Source organism: Varanus komodoensis, unplaced genomic scaffold (genome assembly GCF_004798865.1).
Source record: "Varanus komodoensis strain SLA01 unplaced genomic scaffold, ASM479886v1 scaffold1, whole genome shotgun sequence".
NCBI lineage: Eukaryota > Metazoa > Chordata > Lepidosauria > Squamata > Varanidae > Varanus > Varanus komodoensis.
Window position 1 is genome coordinate 73,202,801 of NW_025335268.1, and position 14,164 is coordinate 73,216,964.

The 14,164-nt window shown below is 56.2% G+C and overlaps 1 protein-coding gene across 2 annotated transcripts in view; it reads left to right on the plus strand.

Annotated features, from left to right (window-relative positions):
• Positions 1–14,164, plus strand: part of EXOC4 (exocyst complex component 4) — a 394,149-nt gene that overhangs the window by 366,994 nt on the left and 12,991 nt on the right. For both annotated transcript variants that reach the window (XM_044428719.1, XM_044428728.1), the window contains 3 exons: positions 3,378–3,516; positions 7,758–7,936; positions 9,352–9,511. In XM_044428719.1, coding sequence (XP_044284654.1) covers positions 3,378–3,516; positions 7,758–7,936; positions 9,352–9,511 — 478 coding nt within the window. The remainder of the gene's footprint in view (positions 1–3,377; positions 3,517–7,757; positions 7,937–9,351; positions 9,512–14,164) is intronic.

Consider the following 14,164-nt stretch of genomic DNA (forward strand, 5'->3'; position numbering starts at 1 on the left):
AGACGTGCCCCTCGGGTGTCCCGTGCAAGAGCCCGCAAAGGCGCTCCTGGCTCTGCGCGCACGGGCAGAGTCATTCCGGCCCTGATCCTGACACAGCTGAGATGCGGACGAGAGCGGTGCCACGCTTGTCGTCATCATGGGAGGCTGGACCGGGGCCTTCCTCCTGTTCTTCGCAGCCTCTTCTCTGTTCTGATTGCCGAGCAGCTACATGCCGCCGCCTGTCGTGCAGGTCATGGGTGCGGCAAAGCGGCCTGAGCTCCGAAACGGAGGCTCAGTCCGACTTGCTTCTCCTGCGATCCCGGCGGCACGGGCGAGGCTCCGGCAGAGGCCAAGGAGCACGGGCAGTTTGGGAGCGACTCTGAGCGCAACCAGAGGCCTCGCTGGTGCTTTTCGGAAGGACTGCGATCCTTCCAAGTGGGGAGCATCCCCATCTTCCCCGTCCCTGATGCACACTCATATCTAAGGTTAAAGATGTGGCAGATGACGTACGGGCTGAGCTTGGCAAGTGGGACAGGCGACAGGCCAACGGAGGGGTGGGTGGCTATTTTCGGGGGGGGGCCTTCAGGCCTTCATTCCCATGCAGCGCCTCTGTAAGGGAGCAACCCTTTGTCTGTCTCTTGCACGTCGGGGAGCTTCCCGACGGAGACCCCCTAGAGCCAGTCAGAAGGCCTGGTTCAGCCGCTGCGCTGTTTTCCACGTAGCAATTTTCTGCAGTAAAGAAAAGGCTGGAGGAAATGAGGGGAGCAGGGACGGTTACAGGTTGAGGACAGTGATGTCTGTTACTCCCCAAATTCTGGTACCGATGCAGTGTCACATCCGTGTGAAAGCGGTGCCGGGACCCTGCCGCGCACACCAAAGATTAATTCGTTCTTGAGGCTCTCTCTGGGCAAGCCTTGTCCAGCTAAAGGCGTGGATTGGCACAAGTCCTCGCTTGCCTTCCTCTTCGAACTCTACCATCGTCTTCCTCCTTCCCCATCCTTCCCTCCCCAGCCATTTTCTCCTTCTCGAGGCTGTATATTTGCAGGAGCAAATGGAAAGCAACCCGCATTTCGCAAGGAATTATTGCCATTTTAAAAAGTGCTAATTTCCTGGTGAAATTTATGCCTGCCAGCAGAGGCAGCTGAGGAGCACCCCAGGCAGTTCTAACGAGACAATTCATTAGCCGGAGGAGTGTACACACGCCATAAAGAACATTAATTCGCAAAATGAAAAACTAATAGAGTGTTTAGCCGGTGCTTTATCACTGGTGACAGCCAGCACTCGCCCAATCATTAGTGTTTACTTGAACGGATGGGGGCCGCCGCCCCGGCCTGGCTTATTGCCACACGCCTGGGAAGCGATCGCCGCACCTTCCCGGCTCAGCCTGCGAGCTGCACCTCAAGCGCCTCCACGTGCCGTACTTAGTGGCCCAGATTGATGGGCTCCTGCTCTGAATGCGTCCTCCATCATGAGCGTTTCCACTCGCTTCTGCGGCTAGAGGGAACCCTCTCTCGGTCTGGCCGGCTTGTCCCCTGGACACGCGCACACCACGCTGCCCGGTCCCAGAGGCTTGGGCAGGTGCCGTGCACCTGCGCTCGGACAAGATTCCCAGGCGCACACGGGAGATGGAGGGAATGGGGATCGGACTCGGAGGAGGGGAGTGGAGAGCTGACCAAGCCGTGGCTCTGAGTTCCCTCTCTGATATGGGGGTTGTTAGACTAGCGAGGCCCCAGCTGCCCAAACTCCTAGTGAACCAGTCCAAGCCAGTTCTGGATCGGAGCACTTCAAGGACAACCAGTGAGCCCCCTCACCTCCTGATTGTGGGAAAGAAGCCGGGGGGAACAGGGGCTGGAATCCAGGCGACCAAAGGTCAGGTATTTCTGGAAGTGGCTCAGACTTGGATGACTCTCTAAGGAAACAGAACGGCGTATTTGCTGGTACTGTGGGTTGACCCTGCACTTCCTTTTATCCGGAATCGGTGCCTGCCTGAAACAGGTGAGACGAGAGCCCCAGAAGTTAGGAAATTACCTTGGGAGGAGGCTGTCTGGTGAGACTCGCCTGGATCTAAGCCATTTATTTATTAGCTAGCATTTTTGACAGCTCATAAACCTCAAAGCAGCCTACAAGACACTATAAAAATTTACAGCAAAGAAAAGATAGCAGGTAATTACAGCCAGCCTAACGTGGAGATATTGGGCCAAAAGCTAAAAAACACAGAAGCCTGGAAGCTTTGGGGCAACCGTTCCACACCAGCTGAATCCTCAGTCATGGCTCCTTCTCTGAGCTCTGTCCAGTAAGGGTGCAACCGTTCCTTCCAGTGCCGGCTTTCTCTCGCTTTCTCTCGTTACGAGTTTCCAAGTTGCATCAGGAATTCAGAGGAACAACATGTGCATTATTCTTGTTAAAATATACAGATTTGCCCTGGCGTTTCAGCCAAGCTGGGTCCTGAAATCCTACGCTGATTTTCCTCCCACCATTGCCCCAAAATCTTCCCCACGCTCCGTTCAGACAGGAGCACTTCCACTGGGCCTCGATGGGGTGCGCAGCTTCGCGTCGTGTGTCACCCCCTGAGCTCTTGTCATTCGCATCCATTGATTTACAAGGCACAATCTTTCAAGATGCATCGCCGTGGCCTCAAGTAACGCAATGATTGAAATCACTGGTGACAACCGCACAAATGACTTAATTTTTTTTCTCCCCTTCACTTTGCCACAATGAATTATTCCTCTGTTTGTCAGAACGGGTTATTGTGGAGGCGTTCAGAACCATCAGGAAAGCAGCGTCCGTTGACAGAGAACCCACCTCGCAAATCAGTCTGATTAGGAGAAATTGCTGACCGCTAAACTAGTCGCTAGCTGGAAAGAAGAGGCGATGGGAAGGCCCTGTAGCGGGAGATTCTCTCTAGCCAACTAGTATGGAGTCTCATGGATTGGACAGAGGCAGTGGGGAGGTGGGGGCCCCTCACACGCCACCGGCCACTGGGCAGCTGGCTATTTCCAAGTCACCTTTTAAGCGCCACAGGACGAAACCTGGCAGGAAAGGAAAGCCTAAGGGAGGTGTGGGGAGGAGGCTGGGAAAATGCCCCCACATGCATGCACCCCACTTCCGGGACCCCTGGGGAGGGCGGGTGTCTGCAGGTCCACTGATGTGACACCGGCCATCTCAATCGGTGGCGCGGAAGCCTGCCGCGGCCCCCGGGAGTCACCCCAAGGCAGGGGTGGGGCCTCCGCCTGCGTCACGCAGCCACGTGTCCGGGTGCCGGGGAAGCGCTGCAGTGGCCCTTCCGCGCTCCAAGCCCCGCTCCCCTTCACGATTCAGGCCAGGGAGCGCCTCTCTCTGGAAAAGCCGGAGATGGCCGCACGGCAAGCGCTGATCGCCTCCCGCTCTCCTTTCCGCAGCGCCGTCTGGCCAGGAGGGCCACGCCAGCGGGGAGCTCCCACCGGTGTCGGAGCAGATCACGCAGACCCTCACGGAGCTGGCCCGATCCTTCCAGGAAATGGCTGACCGCTGCCTGCTGGTCCTGCACCTGGAAGTCAGGTACGGCGCTGCGTCGGCTGCGTGGAGTCGCACGGTGCTCGGAGCCAGTGCGAGCATCTTGGCCCCTTCGCCACCTGCCCCTGGACCTTAGAGGGTCTCCCGCAGGGGGGGCCGTCAGGGGCCATCCCGGCTGCGCCGGAATCCACCGGGCAGCCTCGTCAAGCAGGCCGCGGTTCTTGGTTATGAGTTACCGAGGAGGGGTGAGGCCAGGGTGGGCGATCTGCAGATCTCGTGGGGCCGCAGCTGCCATCATCTCACCCGAGGGCTGGTGGGAGTTGTAGTCTGGCAACTCCCAGAGAGGCCAAGTCGCCCGCTTCCATTGTAGGGCTGCCCAAGAATTTCATGAGAGCCGGTACGATACGGGGTCGGCGAGGTCCCTCTGCGGATTAATTTAGAATAGCATCGCTGTAGAGTTAGAAGGGGCCTTTCAGGCGGTTGGATCCCACCCTGCCCTCTGCCACGTGGGGTCGCCCCTCCGGCTGTTTAATTGGTTTGCTTTCCATGGCAGCTCCATTTCGTTGCCCTTGAAGTGGCATCCCATATCCATCGTGGGCGAGTCGGATGGGCATAGTGCGCAGGACAATATTGCGCATTATCATCGCTACCCTTCTCTTTGCTCCTGCTTTCTCGGCACGGCTTCTGTGGCGAGGACGGGGGCCTGGCCAAGAGTTGGTGTCAATGGGCACGGACAGACTGCCCACGGCAGAGACGAGGTTTTAACCAGCCAAGCCTGCCAGGTTGCAGTCCAGGAAACTGTGCCTGATCGGAACGGTGGAAGGGTGTCCAAGGATAGGTTGGACATGCACATGGTGGGCATGTTGTGAGCGGAGCTGTCTGGAGCCGGGGGTCAGACTAGATGACCCGGGAGACCCCTTCTGACTCACTCTTTTTCTGTGTTTCTAAGAGGGCTCACCCTTGCCGTGGGGGGGGGGGGGCTAAAATCCGCTCCCCATGCTGCTCTTTTCTCCACATCCTTCATGATTCCCCCAGCCAGAATGGCCCTTGGCCACATAACATGGACTTACGGGAATTTGCCAACGTGGCATCGAGCGCAGTAGCAAGCAGAAGAGGCGGCGAACATGTTGCAGGGACTCAGAGCGGGGCCTGGGCTCTTTTCCAGCCCGAGAACTGATGTCAAATTTGGGACCCTTTTCAGGTGGAGGCAGGTTCCCGTGGGGGCAGAGGGGGTGGGGGGCAGAACACGAGCAGATCCACACGTTGTGCCTTAACACTCCCCTGGCTCATCCTGGACTCTTGTATAGACCAAGACAGTACATGCAGCACTTCTGAGTTCATATTATTGTCACTGAAGTAATAACGGCACATATTAAAATACGTGCTTAAAGACTTTAGAGGCTGGGAGGACAAAGGCCAGTATGACTGCAGGTCAGCTCCGCTGGAAGTGTGCCGCAGAGGTGGGACCAAAACCGGTCCCCTCCCTCGCACCCCTCTGCTGGCCCCTTGATTCGGGCCTAGAGATGCATCAGAAGCTGGGGCAGGTGAGGGAGCACCAGTGTCATACGAGCTCAGCGCCTATGCCCAGCGAGAATTCTTTCAGTCATCTTTTGCATCGGGCCAAGTTTCTAGTCCTCAGTGTTGACCTGGCAGGTGTTGCTTCATATCTTCCAGCGCTCCCTTTCTGATTATGGGCAGTCTGCCAGATGGCCCTGGTGCGTACACAAATCGCAGCGGGCTAGAGAAAGCGACCTCGACTGCCTCACCCAGCCAGAAAGCCTGACCGGCCTGCAGAGGCTATCGGTGTGAGGTCCCATATGCTGAGCCGCAGCAATTTCTGTAGGCACCAGTCTCATCTGAGCTGCCGCGTTCCCCCTCCAGACTCCAGGGGCAACACTCGAGGGTTTTCCTGAAATGCTTCCAAAGGACGTATTCGCTGAACCAGCGTGTACGACATCGAAGGAGCAGAAAGGAAAGTACGTTTGGCATTTTACCCACGGCGACATGGCACGGTTTCTAATCAACAAGGGTTTTTATGTGCATTTTCTCCGCAGGGGGCAGGGAAAGAAATGACAGGCTGAGCACTGGCTATGTTTGAAGCAGAACCCACCAGGCGGGGTGTTTCCTATTATTAATATTATTATTCACCTATTTGAACTTTAAAGGGAAAACACTAAGTTGTCATTTTGTTTTCGGAATGTCACCTTTATCAGGCAGTTTTGTTAAATAAAAGGTCTACCCTTCGGGGGGCTTTGAGTGATTTGGCATCATCCACAGATCAGTTAATGGTCCCGAGGACGCATTTTGCAAAAATCAACCTTCCCGCTGTGCAATCAGCAATGTTTTCAGAAAACCTTAATGGCAAAGTTGCGTCAAGGTCAATGAGGAGGCAGGGGGACCTGGAGCGGAGCGCTGACTTGTCTCGTGTGCTCCATTCAGCTTTTCCACAGACCCGTGTTGGATCGGCGTCAACGCGACTCCCATCAGCAAGCCAGTGTCAGGAGCTCTTCAGAGCAAATGCAGCTGCCCTTCCTCCTCATCCTCGTCTTCCTCCCCCTCTCCTCCACCCTCATTGGCTAAGCAGTCTGTCGCCACTGTCATTAGCAGCGGTTTGGGTGAATGGAAGTTCGCATTTAAGGAGAAGGTGAAATTGCAGGTTTCGGGTCCTGGGTTAAGGGCGCCCCAAAACGCAGAGCGCTGGGGTACTTGGGTGCCAGTCAGCTTGTTAAGTGAGTTCAGGAAGGGTGTTCGGCTTCAGAGAGCAGAGCAGCTGCGGGAATGCTGTTGGTGTTCCCAGATCTGGGAAGATCGGTTCATCAGCATGGACATATTCAGGGTGTTTGAAGATAGGCTGGACATGCACATGGTGGGCATGCCACAAACAGAGCCAGCTGGAGCCAGGGGTCAGACTAGATGGCCCGAGAGGCCCCTTCTGACTCGCTCTGTTTCTATGTTTCTATGACATGCTGGTAACTCACCTGCACCAGCCTAAAGTTGTGCCACCAAACCCAGCCCTGCCACAGAGCAGGATCTCCCAAGAGCCCCAGCAGTGCCAAGCATGACCTCCATAACCCCTAGTCTGTGGGGGATTCCTAGCCCGAATGAGGAGTCTCTGGATGTGAAGGGCTACAAGGATGGTGGCTGGTTTGCAGGGAAAGCCATCTGAGGAGAGACTGACAGTTAGAACCACTGGGGTGTGGAATGGGCTTCCACGGGAGGTGGTTCAGGCTCCCATCAGTGAGGGTGTCCAAGGACAGGCTGGACATGCACATGGTGGGCATGTCATGAGTGGAGCCAGCTGGAGCCCAGGGCAAACTAGATGGCCCAAGAGGCCCCTTCTGGCTCGCTCTGTTTCTAAGTTGAGGTGTAGCCAAGTTGTGATGGTGTAACATGGTGTCCTGCAACAACAGGGAGTTGGACCCTATGGCCTTCATGGCCCCTTCCCACTCTGCTATTCTAAGTTCTAAGTTGTCTTCTGCACATGAAGGTGTAGAGGCCCTGGGGCTGCCCCGCATTCTCCCTGGAGATTTCCTAGCTGTGTGGACAGGTCTGGCCAGCAGCTTGGTTCTTTGCCCACTGCGGCTCCAGTCCCAGCTCTGGGCACCGGCCTCAAGGACGCTGGGCTGAGGAACACCCGGTGCTTTCTCTGGGTGCCCACCTGCCATTTTTCCTCCTCTCCAGCCCTAAAGCCTTTCTTCAGAGCAGCCTCGCTCCAGCAGTCAAGGCCTCCACCAGTCCCCTAATCTGCAACTGGGAAGCATTATGGAAATTGGGCCAATTTGCCTAAATGTAATTGACGCACTTTACAAAATTTGCCTTTTGTGCAGCTCTGTTAGGTTGGTTGGTTGGAGAAGGGCCTTCTCTGGGGTGGCGCCCCGATTGTGGAATTTGCTCCCCGGAGAGGTTCGCCTGGCACCGTCACTTTATTCTTTTTGGCACCAGGTTAAAAAAGTGTATTTCCCCAATGTTTTAAGATTTGACTGTTTTAATAGGGGTTTACTGCTGTTTGGAAAATTTATTAGGACGCCGTGTTCTATTTTATATCGTCTTATTGTTAAACTGTCCCAGGACCACAGTAAGGGATGGCCTAGAAAAGTTTTCAGGAAATAAACTGGCTGATTTGCCCCGTCAGCTATGGTGGCTTCTAGCCCATGCCTGAGCCCCATCTGTCTGTCCGCCCGTCCGTCCGTGACCAGTCGGGTTACTGGGCCTTGCCCGCTGTAGACTAAGCCACAGATTTGCTCCAGCACACAAGGGCCTGTCCTTGCCTTCTGCGCCCGCTGCAGGATCCACTGCTTTCACTACCTGATCCGCCTGGCCAAGCAAGGGAACTACGCCATCGTCGCCAACGTGGAGAGCATGGACTACGACCCGCTGGTGGTGCAGCTCAACAAGGACATCAGCGCCATCGAGGAGGCCATGAGTGCCAGCCTGCAGCAGCACAAGTTCCAGTACATCTTCGAAGGTCAGCCGCACGCCGGGGATTCCGGGGCAGCAGGCAGTCCCTGGAAGGGTCGGCTGGAGGGTGCGGAGAAAGCGGGGAAGGCAGAGCGCGCTGGGTCCCGAGAGCGCCTTGCGGTCGCGTGGGCCACAGGTCCGCCACGCAGAGAAACTCCCTGCACGCCAAGAACGTGGCAGGGGGGAGAAGGCGAGGCCAGATCTTCCGTGCGTGCTGGTTTTCTGTGCGGCAGGATGTGCCCTTTGAAGCGCCTTCTGCCGTCGGCCACACAGACCTCCACCCGCAGCACGGGCACGGCCAGGCGGGGGGTTCCCTCTCAGGGACAACAGAGACACTGTGTGCTCGCCAAAGGCTGGCTCCATCCATAAACGTTAAGGGCAGCGATTACTATGGGCTGGGTTTCCGCGAGTGCAACTCGAGGGAGCCAGAGGGCAAATTTTCCTGTTGATGCTGCTCCTGGCCTGGATCTGGCTCTTTTACACATGTGATCTTTTCCAACTGCACCGTTCCTCTTGCTCAGTTCCATGGGCTGGGGAGGCCGATCCGGGCACTGGGCAATCTGTGCTTTTCAGACAGAAGAGGCATTTTACGATCCCAGCTGTTCTGTCTCAACATGCTGTGGCCCGCACGTTTAACGCACCAGGTGCAAGGGGCTGGCTTCCAGAGCTGCAGTGCTGCATATCACATAATCTCATAGATCAAGGAAGCGGGTCGGTGGGTGGACCAAATCCCATTTCACTTGAACCCCTTCCTCATCCTAAAGGCTCTGGGTGGGCAGCAAGATGTTAAAAAGGTTCTTTGCAACCTTAGACTTCGCCGAGCGTTTACCCCCAAGTGGATTCTTCTTAGAACTCAAACAGCTCTAGCTGTTACGTTAGTGGTGGATATTTGTGGACCAGCTGTGTCAGGTTCTTTTTAGTGTCTGTAAAATTTGGTCTTGTACATTTGCCAAAAGAGAAGAATAAATAAGGATGCAGAAACCGGCGGAGTTCCAAAGCAAGATCAGCAGAGACCCTCGGCATTCAGCAAAATCTAGGCACGCTTAGCAGTTTCTGCTGAATCTCTCTTTCTAGCATTACTCACAGCTAGTGCAGTTTTCACAGTCCCCAGCTCCCACCTTCCCACTGAATTTCCTTCTGGCACAGCAGCCGAAAACATAAAATTTTGTAAAATAAATTACACACCGCAGGCATATGCTGGAAAAATTTCCGTGTGTGTCCTAAGGAAGAACTGGCCCATGACAAAGCCAAAATTTGGCCTTTTTTGTCCGGCCTGTTCAGCCGAACCTAGTTATCCTATCACTTAGCATTTTCCTGAACTCAAAACTACCGCTCCTTCCATCCTTTCTCCTGCCTGTTGGCCTATAGGCGAAACTTCCTTTCCCACTTTATTCAGAAAATTGCTGTTGTTGTTCCGTCCAGGCTTGGGCCACCTGATTTCCTGCATCCTCATCAATGGTGCCCAGTACTTCAAGCGCATCAGCGAGTCGGGCATCAAGAAGATGTGCCGAAACATCTTCATCCTGCAGCAGAATCTGACCAACATCACCATGTCACGGGAGGCCGACCTGGACTTTGCGAGGTGAGGTTCAGTCCGAGGCACCTCCGGCAAAACCGGCTGGGGAGCCCAGAAAGACCCCTTCCTGCCTAAGACCCTGGATGGTCCCTGCCAGCCAGGCCAGGGGCTGCTGGGCTGGGTCAGTTCCCATGTCGCTCCCTCCTGGGGTGGGTCGAGGCCTAGGTTGTTGATTGGTTTGGGCTGGCCGAGATCACGTGCGTTTCTTCCCCGTTCCTAAAAAAGGTTGGGTGGGGAAAGCTGCTTACCAGCAGCACACGAAGAATTCGCCGAGACACTGCCGTGCTCTGCCGTCAGCATAGAATCATAGAGTTTGAAGGGGCCTTGAAGGCCGTCGGGTCCAACCCCCTGCTGTTGCAGGACATCTTTCTTAAATCTTGGTGCCCAGAACTGGACACAGTATTCCAGGAGAGGCCTGACTAGTGAGGAGTATAGAGGAACTACTACTTCTCGTGAATTGGAAGCAATTCTTCTGCTAATGCATCCCAAAACAGCACTTGCCCTTTTGGCGGCTGCACCGCATTGTTGGCTCACGTTTAGCCTGTTGCCCACAATTACTCCAAGTACGGAACATGCTGCCATACCCTGCTCCACCCCTGTGCCAGATGAAGTTGTTGCCTTTACCATCCGGCTTGGTTCCCTGGCTCGAGCTGTCTGCCTTGTGGATCACCAGATCGTTCCTTCCATGTCGCGACCCTTTGCTCACTCCTCCCGCCTGCGCGAAGCACACTCAGATTTCACTGCGGCGGCCTCACCCTCCTGAACACGCAGCGGCGTGGATGTGCCCGTGTGCCAGGGCTCCCCCGACAGCACACGCATCTGGCCCGGGTGCCTTTCCCAGGTGCAGTTCTGCCGTGGTCCCGTGGGGGACGTGGGCGGGCGCCCAAGCCAGAGACAGTGAGCATCGCCCGAGCCGCCCCCTCCAGAGGGAGCGCGTTGGTGCTGCAAAGAGAAAGGAGAGGTGGCAGCCGCCTCTCCCCGGCCGATTGTCTCTTTAATCTCGGCGTTTGTTGCTTCAACAGTGGGCAGCCGGACGAATGAAATATTCATAAGGATATTTTGGGGGTCAGGAATCAAAATGCCTGTCTAGACGGAGCGGAAAGCCGGTGTGCCCCCCCCCCCCCGCACACCCACACGTGGGGCTTGTATAATCCACCAAGGGCGCGGGGGGGGGAGCCACCCTCTTTTGTGCGTCTTCCTTCCCCCAGACCAAATTAGATGGGTGAAGAAGCCCGGCTCGAGCAGATTTAGGGGAACAAAGTCTGCTGGCGAGCTTCAATTATTTGGCTTCTCATATGGGGAATGATCTCATTATTGAGTTAGCCTATTCATAATAACGTTGACATGGGGAAATTACAAAGCCCCGGGGTGAGGGGGAGGGGCGCGGGGGGAGGTTCCATTACCGGCTCCCCCCCCCGGAATAGAATTCTCAAATTCAATCAGTTCCCTTCTAAATGGTTTTTTTAAACTTGAAATGTTAACTAAATTAGCCCAGGTTTTTGGCAGGCAGTGCTGGGGTTGGACATGCGCTGGCAGCAGCCGGCATTCGAATAGGAGACCCAAGAGCAAGGGGAGGCCGGCGCTGTGGGAGCGGGACAGTCGCCGGAAGACATCGGGGGCCAGGCCCGCCGCATCTCCGAGGCCGTTTGTCTGGGTACTCTGCACATGCTGGTTTCCGAGCGGCAGAGCCAGCGGCCCCGACGTGCTTGTCGTGGACGCCGAGGGCTTCCAGGGGCACGGATAGGTAGTGCCCGCTTCGCACAGCCAGGCCGGCCGCCTCGGCGGTTGGCTGCAGCTCGACCCACGTGAGCCTTTCCCTGCTGGTGCCAGAGCAGCTGTGGGCGGCCCCGTCGGGATGCTCCATCCGCCGTCACTGCAGGCCTGCAGTTCCCCCGTACGCAGGGCCTCTGCGGGCAGCACCCCAGCCCTGGCACGCATGCGAGACCCCCGCTCCCGCAGTGCGAGCCCCTGGCCCTGATCCGAGCCTGGCACCCCCGCGGCTCGGTTCCTGGGGAGAGGAGCCGTTCCTGGGCCCTGCGCCAGGCCTGCTGCCTGGCCACACCTGCAGGCCTCCAGGCGTGGCCTCCACCCAGCTTGTCCGCGCAGAAGGAGTCCATCTGCCAGTAGTGACTCGCGCGGAGGCACCTGCAGACCTGGATGCTGGCGCACGGAGGGACCGGGACACAGGGCTGCCCCCCCCCCCGCCCGGCAGATGGTGTGTGCATGTGCGGCCGGCCCAGGCAACTCCGCCAGGGATGTGACCCGGCTGCTCCCTAGCCACGCCATGGCCCCCTCGGGTGGGTGGCGCAGGAAGGGGGTTCGTGTGCCGCAGCCCTCTGAAGCTGACCCACCTTTGGCCTTTTCAGTGGGTGGCCTGGACGGAGCCCATTCAGACAGACCAGACTGTTCCACGAGGCCTCGCCTGGTGGCTCACCCCCGGGCATCCCCCGGGATGCACGGAGCCCCTCGCACAGGTGGCAGGTGTCACCCAGGGGTGACAAGGAGGGCAGAATGGGTGCCGTTGCCCCGGCCCTCGCAGGACATGTCCAGGAGCGTCTCCTGGCTCCGTTGCCCCTGTGCTGTTTGCACTCTTGCAGCGAAGGGCTAAATGTCGCCTCCTTTATCTTCATAAAACAGGCAAACATTGTGTGTTTGTGTGTGCGTGTTCCAGTCCAGTCCACCTTTTCAACAGAATTTAAATCAGATTACAAAACTTTCAAACTATAACCAGAATTTAAGTCAGTTTTACAACACTCGCAAAATATATAGCAGATATTCTCTTCAAACAGCCACCTCCTGAAACACACGGCTATAAAAGCAGTGCCAACTTTAAAAAAATAAAAAAATAGCCAAAAGCATCAACTCATCCAGTCTGAAAAGCCCCATGAAAGAGGAAGTACTTGCACTGAGCACTTGAGTATTGCAGCACCAGCCTGACTGATGGGCTTCCTGGGCAGAAGGGTTTTGAGGTGGCGGTGCCACCACCAAAAGGCCCTGCTCCTAGCCACCCTCCAGCTTTCCAGAAGGGGGGCCCTCACCCTTTGAGGTGCCCCTTGAGCCGTGTGCTGGCACGGGCATCCCCTCCCACACCTGCCTGGGTCTTTGACACGGATTCTTCTCCGCATGGTGGGCACCAATTCACGGGCAGGTTCCGCCTGCCCTGTGCGGGTCCATATGCCGAATCGGTACAGCTCCAGCAAAGCACTTGATGGTTTCTTGCTCGGAACATGAGCATGCAAACTTCCGAGTTTCTCAGAACTCTTGGCCCGTCTCCTGGGGTGGGTGGGTGGCCACAAATAAGAGAGAGAGAGAGAGGGAGAGGGAGAGAGAGAGAGAGAGAGAGAATGAGTTCCTGTGTGAGTGCTTTGGAGTCATGTCAGTCCTAGCCCTCCTTGCAGAAAGGTGCTTGAATGATTTCAAGAAGCAGGGGTAGAAAAGGCCTCTGACCGACCAGCTGGGCAGCAGTTCTGGTCACATCAGTCTGCACTGAGTCCAGCAGCCCTTTGGCCCGGCTCGGGGTGAAGCCACTTCTCTGGGGGGGAGGGTGGCAGTGGGGGGGGGGTTAAATGATGCCACCTCTTTCCTCTGAGACACACTCTGAAAACAGGGTGTGATGCAGCAAAGAGTGCCGGGAGCTGGCCAGCTTGGGTCCCGTCTGCTCCCATTGAACTGTTTGGCAACGGGCTGACTCGGTGGCGCATGTTCGGCTGGGGCCGTGCCCCGTGGTGCTGGTGCTGTGCGTTAGATTACATCGGGTTGCCAGGGTCGCTTCTGTGCCGCCGGTCTGAGGTTCTGTTGTTTTTAATTTCGTTCCGTAGCAAGCTGCGGGGGCTTTCCACCCGGAACCGTCTGCTCCACCGGGGGCGATTTGGTGATGTAATGCTGCCATCTACTGGCGCTTCTTGGCAGCAGCTGGACGAGTATTCCCATATTCTTGATTGCTGAGATTATGCCTTTTCCCCATGGAACTTATTCCCAACTTGCCCTCACAACAGCTTTGCGAGGTAGGCTGGACAAGCCCAGCTTTCGATTCATCACCTGCTCCCACATCCCACTTGTACAAAGGCAAGAAGAGGCGCAGGGTGCCCCCCTTTCTTGGTTTCCCCTGCAGTAGAAGCTTCTGTTTCTTGTCTCGCTAAATCGGTGCCGCTTCACGAGCAACACGAAGGAGTTAATGCTGGCCAATTCGACCGCGATGCAGTATTTCGCAGGACCGCGGCTTTGAACATCCTTCCAAAAGCACCGTGCAGATTATTGTAATAACAGTGGTTCAGAGCATCGTGTTTTGGCATCTGCTTGATGATGCTTCTGTTCTATGTGGCTGGGTATTTTCCCCGGTTGTTGATAGCTTATCATTTTGCCAGTGCATATTCGTCTGCTGAATCTTCCCTGCGGTTATCGAAATTTCCTCTGCATCTATGAAATTAGAGAGGCTTCTATTCATTGTTTGTGGGGGAGGGGGAGAAACCTCACTTATCGCCACAATGGGGGCATGTTCCGAAGAAACATTTACCAAGGGGAGATTGGCGGGGAAGACACACATAGCCACACGCCTCGGCCTTGTGTGCAGGAGACGCAGGAACGAGAATTAGCAACACTTGGCTGCCTTCGTGTGGTTGTAAGCGAGGCACGGAAGGAAGACGAGCCGTTCGGAGAAGC